Source organism: Otolemur garnettii, unplaced genomic scaffold (genome assembly GCF_000181295.1).
Source record: "Otolemur garnettii isolate 467f Iridium unplaced genomic scaffold, OtoGar3 scaffold00049, whole genome shotgun sequence".
NCBI classification, from domain to species: Eukaryota; Metazoa; Chordata; class Mammalia; order Primates; family Galagidae; genus Otolemur; species Otolemur garnettii.
In genome coordinates, this window is record NW_003852444.1 from 8,624,516 (window position 1) to 8,631,332 (window position 6,817).

Sequence of the window (6,817 nt, forward strand, 5' to 3'; positions counted from 1 at the left end):
AGCGGCAGCAAAGGTGTCATTTTAATTGGTTAAGGGGACTCTTGCTGACGCCTGGAATGAAGTTACTCCATTACTGATCAAGCAGAGAGGGAACCCACTATGCCCCCGTTTCTGATCCTTTCCCAGTTCCTTTTTGCTGGTCATAAAACTATGCTCATCAATCCCACCTAACGAGGGAGGCCAGGAGTCCAGCCTTTGGTGGACACGGGGGTATAACTGCGCTCCCATTCTGCCCCCAAGACAAAAGAGGACTCTTGGAAGCCAAGAGAGGTTTTAGAAGTCTTTCTGGACGAGAGCCGTGCACAGGGGTTCTGCTGAAGAGCAGCCTAGGGGAGCAGAGGAGCCCAGGGCCATGGGGCTGCTGCACGGCCTGCTCCGAGCCCGCAAGCTGCTCCTAGTCATCTGCGTCCCGCTCCTGCTGCTGCCTCTGCCCGTCCTGCACCCCAGCAGCGTGAGTACCAGCCTGTCCCCCCACGCACACCTGCGGCCGGGACCAGGTGGGAGGGCACCGAGGGGAGGGTGGAGGAGGCCACGTGGGAGGGGGAGATCATGCCATCCCTAAAAGTGGCCTTTGGTGGGTCGGAACAAATGGAAGTGTTTTTCTGGAGGAAACCAACTTACCTGCTTCCTAGAAGCTGTCATTTTCATCCCCCCGTTCCAGCCCTAGGTTCAGAGTCAGCACAGAGCAAGGGTGGGGGCCACCAGGACAGCTGGGCCAGCAGGGAGCAGGGGCAGGTGGAAGGGCCCACAGGGACAGGCCAGTGTGCCTGTATTTGTCAGGAGTCACCGTGTGACCATCTGTATCTGAGAGCAACTGGAGACACAAGAAGAGCTCCCAGGAATGATGTAGAGGAGAAGGCTGGGACAGGGTGGGGGGGGGGACGTGGAGATGCCCCAGGGTCTGTGGTCGGGTCTTGAGAGGTCTGGTAACCACAGCTGAAGCTCTTGATCCCTAACGTGCCCTGCGAAGTTTAGGGAAAGAACCTTTCGGTTTGAGGCAGACTTGGCATGTTGCCTGGGTCCCATGCACATGGCCTTGAATTACTTGTGTCTTCTGTGTTTGTGATCCTGAAAGGCTGACATAAAACGGCCTGATAAAAGAGAAATCAGAGCCCCATACAGTACTGTCCACTGGGGCCTACTTCCTGCCCCAGCCTGTGCTTGCTCCCCTCTCAGACCTTACCTCCTTCCCTTCTCTGTTCTCCTCCTGCCTGTGGCTTCCCTCCTTCCCCCAGCTGGCCCTGACCTTGAGATTTTAGGAAAAATAAGCTAAGACAGGTTTTTGTGGGGAGGAGAACAATGCCTTCCACGCAGCTCCTTGAGTAACTTGGTAACCAAGATTAAGTCAAAAAGTTAAATGGGGGGATTAGAATGGTTCTTCTTAGAAACAAACTGGTTTAAATCTTTCGTAAAATAAATACTGCAGAGTGCCAGGGAGATGCTAATTAAAACAGGGCTGGGATTAGCAGGCAGTGATTGCTGCTGACCTTTTTCCTGGGCTGTATGTGCTGGTCGATTTTCTGCTTTGTCCAAATGGACCTGATTTTTTTTCTTTTCTTTTCATGGCTTTTTTTTTCTCTTAACACCAGGTTGATTTGAGGGAATGATCCTTCACACCTTGCATCAAACTTAGATTCTGCTATTTACTCCTTAAAATTCCTATGTGGATTTGCTTGCTCTGGGCTAGAGCTGAGAGAAGTAACTGAGTACCTGGGGAGGGCTCCTGGCCGAACACAGCTACATTTTAGGGGTCAAAATGACCCCTCCCCTTTTTCTTGCCCAGTTCTCTAACTCCAGACGTCTATCATATTATGGAAAAAGAGAGTACAAGAGGGGGGTCCATAACTAAGCCCTTCTTTAGGATCCCCACTGGGGTAAAATTTACACCCCACCCTCCCCAGCTAAAATTAACACGTCAAGTCCCTTCCAGTGAAACTGGAGTAGGGGCTGTTCCAAGCCCAAGTTAGCAGCAAAGGAGAAAGCATCCTACCTAGGAAATACCACTTTGGGACACTTTCCTTTATTTGTAAACAGGAGCAAAAAAATTGCCCATGCTTTCCCTTAAAGGGATCGTCTGACTACTCCCCAACTTCCCCACACCTGCTGATGAGGGGCCAGTGACATTGATAAAAGGCTTCGGGGTTCCAGAAAATTCTCTCCAGAAGATTAGAGAGACCTGTTAGCCAGCAGAGGAGACCAAGTCAGTTTATTCAACATTAATGGAGCCTCTTGCCAGCCTTTGGTTAGGTGCTATGAACACCAGACTCCTGTAACCTTCACAGAGTTTTTTGGGTTGTCTGAATATAAGCTTACCTACTGAATTTAAGAAGATTGAGAAGGCAGGTCGCGGAGATTTCATAGGTGAACTAAGTAAGAAACGCACGGTGCTATAGCTAAAGGTGTCTCTTGTTCCTTATTCTGTTCTAAGGACAGATAAAAATGGCAGCGTTTTATCCTATTAATACTGCTAGACAAAGATTAGCCTGGTGACTTCCTCCAGTTAACCTACTCCAGCTTTTACTGACATTTACAATCAAAAAGTCTAGCTCAAGTTTACCCACATTCTCCTAATTCAAATCAAAATTATGCCTGGGAAAGGGAAAGTCTTCTGTCTATCTCTCCTCCCCCCTTCCTTTCTCATCTTCTTCCTCTCTTTCTTTCCTCTTTTCCTCTCTCCCCATCTTCTCTCCCCCACACTCCCTTTGATATGTGGCCTTGTAATTATCAGGACAAAAACTGAGGGTTCTGGGGCAGGGGATAAGGGCTTCCTCATGAGGGGCAGACATCCTGTCCTCTCCCTTCAGCTAGAGCTAAGACCTGCCATTTTATCTCTTTCCTAGAAAAGAGATGAGAACAAGGGGCTTTGAACTCTCTTAGATAGTTTTTTTTTCCTGCAGCAAAGAGGTTATTTCTCTAAACTGCATTCTTTTCCAAGTGGAGTCATATTTTTTCCACTATTGATTCTGTTGTCTTATCAGCAATTCCAAAAGTTCTATCTTCTCTCTGAGCTTTTGGCCCCAGAGGGAATCTCAGTGTGAGAGTCAACAATCGCTGGGCCCAGTTCCCGGTTCTCAGCCCCCAACCCCATAAGGAACATCAGGAGGGAGCAAGGCCCCTTCCCGCTGGGTAATCACTCCCGCTGCCCCTCACTGATACAGCGACCTTTTGTAACTTTTATGCAAGAGTTTGAGGATGCCTGTTCTGAACTCCAGGAGCAATAAACAGAACAAGATTTGTCAGGTTCCTTGGTCAGCAGCCAGCCTCAGGGCAGGTCAGACTCGAGCCCTGATGTGTACAAGTATGTGAAAACTGAGGATCCCACAGCCGACTTGCATTTTCTATAAAGAGATCTCTGAGTCTCAGGGCTCAGTGAGGTTTCCATTACGAAGGCCCTTGGACAGTGACCTCTGCCAAGAGTAAGCCAGTGACCTTTCTCAGCACTGTTAATCAGTGCCATTCAGAGCTCTTGGCATTACTAGAAGCCAAGGTCAAGGAGGTCTGGCTTTTAATAAGGTAGTGTACTTATTTCCTCTGTGCACCCCTAGGTCACACAAACAGCAATGTAGTGGACTACGATAACACTGGTAATTTTTCCAGGCCTTCCTTCTAGATAGATGATTCTTTTGTTCCCTTTGTAGAAGGAAGTTTCTGTGGCATCAGGCAGGTGGAATGGAGCCCAAGAGCAGTGAGAACCAGACCCTGGTTGGGGCAGTAGTTCTCAACCAGGGATAATTTTGACTCCCTCCTATTCCCCAACAAGAGACATCTGGAAATGTCTAGAGACATTTCTGGTTGTCACAACGGAAAAGAGGATGCTGGCATTTAGTGGGTAGAGGCCAAGGATGCTGCTAAATATTTTATGGGCCACAAGACCCCCTGCAACAAGAACCTGTCTGGCCCTAAATGTTGACAGTGCACGGGCTGCACATGCACAGGAGTTCATGTTCCTTCCTCACCCAAACAGAGTCCCATTCTCAGGATTGCTGCCAATGTCTTCCATCCTGTCTTCCCAATGCTCAGCGCCCTTGGCTTCTTGCTAACTCTTCAAAGAGGCCCCCAGGAGAAGAATTCATTCCTGAGATATTAGCACAATGTGATAATATCTATCACCTGTGACGGAACCTATATCACAAACTGAAGAGGAAAATAGTCACCTAGCTCTTGCCTAACAATTTAACTGATTAAAGTTTACTACTGAGTTGTTTCAGCAAATAGTCTAAAGCAGGGGGATTTAACTTCATTTATTTATTTTTAAAGCAATAAGTCTTTATTTAAATAAATCCTTCCATAAAATGTCAGTATATGATCAAATGAAAACCGAGCTACTCTGGGGTGGGGGTTCTGGATTCCAGACCTTGTTGGTCTTCCCAAGATAGTCCTGAGACGTACCCCAGGGGCTATGTGAACACAGTATGGAAGGCACCTTTTGCATTATTTGTAGATTTCACTTCTTACTGATCTGTTTTCTGTTCATGTTGGGTACATGCCAAATGCCCCCGTGTCATCATACCTTATGCATGTGTGTTTAACTCAGGATGGCTGACCTCAGCACTCACATGTGATTCTTAACCTCAGCCACCCAAGAACCTTTAATATCTGATCAACTCGACATCAATCTGTTGTGTCGCAGTCCAAGTTAGTGTTGAACTCCACCTGTACAGTTTATGAACTTGGGTCTGGACACTGCGATTAATTTCAATCCCCACCCTCAGCAGTTTCAGGAGCCAGCAGAGCTGTGAAATTGCGACCGTCCACTGGTGGCTCTGCTGCACATCAATGCAGACTGCATCAGACAGCAGTCACCCCAAGGAGCAGCCACATTATCACCCACAAAATGATGGGCCCCACCACGTGCCCACCATACTCACCTGCCAACTCCAGAGTGGGATTGTATCCTGGTGCCTATGTCAGAGCGGAGTGCCTACTGCCTCAGGCCTGGGTCTCATTCGTATGCTCAGTGACAGTGACTGTACCTGTGACTGACCACGTCTTTCCTCCCCTTTCAGGAGGCTGCATGTGCTTACGTGTTGATCGTGACTGCTGTGTACTGGGTGTCTGAGGCAGTGCCTCTCGGAGCTGCAGCCCTGGTGCCCGCCTTCCTCTACCCATTCTTCGGAGTCCTCCGATCCAGCGAGGTTAGATCCCTTGCAGCTCAGCCCCCAGGCCTGGGTCCCTGCAGTGGAAGAGGGCCCAGGTCCAGGGAGATGCTCACAGCATTGAGGAGAATGGGGCTCTGTCACCCACCGGGAACAACCTCTGAGCTAGGCCTTGCAACTGTTCTTCCCCTCTTTCCACCCATGACCCTCATCTCCTGCCAACTGACTCAAAACTTGCGTCTTTCAGGAATTCTTGATTAAACACACCCTGTTGCTCCACCAGTCTGAAACCTTCCCACAACTACATGATCAACACCTGTCGCTAGGCTGCAGTTGCTCTTTTGCAGTCTTTTGTCCGTCCATTTAGACCCTAAGCATGTAAAGGCAGGAATTAGGCCTCCCAATTCTTGGGCATCTCATTTTAAAGCTGAGCCCATGTATGTTAAGTGCTCAGTAAGTGTTTGTTGAGAGGGAGACTCGCCATGTTTCCCTGAGCCAGACAACGTTTTCATTTCTGTTCCTTCTTCCCTATCTCAAGCTTCCTGCATATTCTTTCCTTGACTTTCCCTCCCCAGAGTCCTCTTTGTTTATGACCAGCGGCTTTCACAAAAGCTCAAACAGAAATTGTCAAGGGGAAATTTCAGAGCAACCGTTTAAGCCTACCACAAATAAGAAGAAAGGAAAACTCAGTCATAACCTAGGAGCAAGATGAATGAGGAGCCTCATTCATCAACACCTGTTTCCATTTAGATGGTCTCATTATAGCACCTGGCATCTGGTTAGTTTCTGATAAAAAGCCTGAAGGGTAGAGGTCGGGGCGGGGAGGGTGGTTATGGGCAGAGGCACAGAAGGGAGAGGGAAGGGAGCCCACGTCTGAATGTTGAGGACCCGGCTCTATCCCAGAAGCACTGCATTTGTATACAATGCCCCTGAGAGGTCTGCAAAGTTCTCTGCAAGGTGGACGCTAAGATTTCTATTCTACAGATGAGAACAGAGGCTCGGAGAGTTGCAAAACTTACCCACAATCACAAATTAGAAAGAAGCAGAGCAGGATTCAAATCCATGCCCATTAGATTTCAAATTCATGCCCATACTTACTAGACCACAAGAAAGACACTCCATAAAGTAGTATGTGGCTTCATGGTGTTATTCATACCGGGGTTACCACTGAGAACTGTGGGTCTCTCCACTTCTATGACGTGAGGAAGGAAGAATGAAGTTGGGCCTATGGGTGCCCTAATAATGGATGACAGAACTCATTTGAAACTCCAAAGATAGAATTAGAATGAAGCCCTAATAGTTGTGCTTGACTGCAAGTGAGCAATTTGTCTTTCTACTGTATGGACTCAACTGACCAGGGTTTGGAGGGGTTTGTTTGTAGTCTTGGGTCCCTCTCTCTTTCTCTCTCTTGTGGTGGTCGTGGTGGTTGCTTTGAGCAATCATAGCCTCAGGCTCTCCAAAAAGGATAGCATCCCCAAAACTCTCAGCAGTGCTTTTTTCCTGGGTTACCTCTGTGAAAGCTAGTCTGTGACCCGAATCACAGGCAGTTGCTCCAGTTTGCCCCCTTCTTTTATGAAAGAACAATAGGTCATATGGGTTTTTTGCTTGCCTAAAAGAAAAATTAACCTTAAACGTGACTTTTCTTAAGAGGAATACACACAATTGTTCTTCAGGTTTCTCTTTATAACTGTGAAGTGTGCCTCATGCTTGTAATCCCAGGA

At 48.0% G+C, this 6,817-nt stretch overlaps 1 protein-coding gene across 1 annotated transcript in view; it reads left to right on the plus strand.

The window, feature by feature from the left end:
- The first annotated feature begins 334 nt into the window (after positions 1 to 334).
- SLC13A4 (solute carrier family 13 member 4) overlaps positions 335 to 6,817 on the plus strand; it is a 45,113-nt gene continuing 38,630 nt past the window's right edge. Inside the window, exons 1-2 of the mRNA XM_012806236.2 lie at positions 335 to 451; positions 5,007 to 5,135. Of these exons, the coding sequence (XP_012661690.1) occupies positions 353 to 451; positions 5,007 to 5,135 (228 nt within the window). The 5' untranslated portion in view covers positions 335 to 352. The remainder of the gene's footprint in view (positions 452 to 5,006; positions 5,136 to 6,817) is intronic.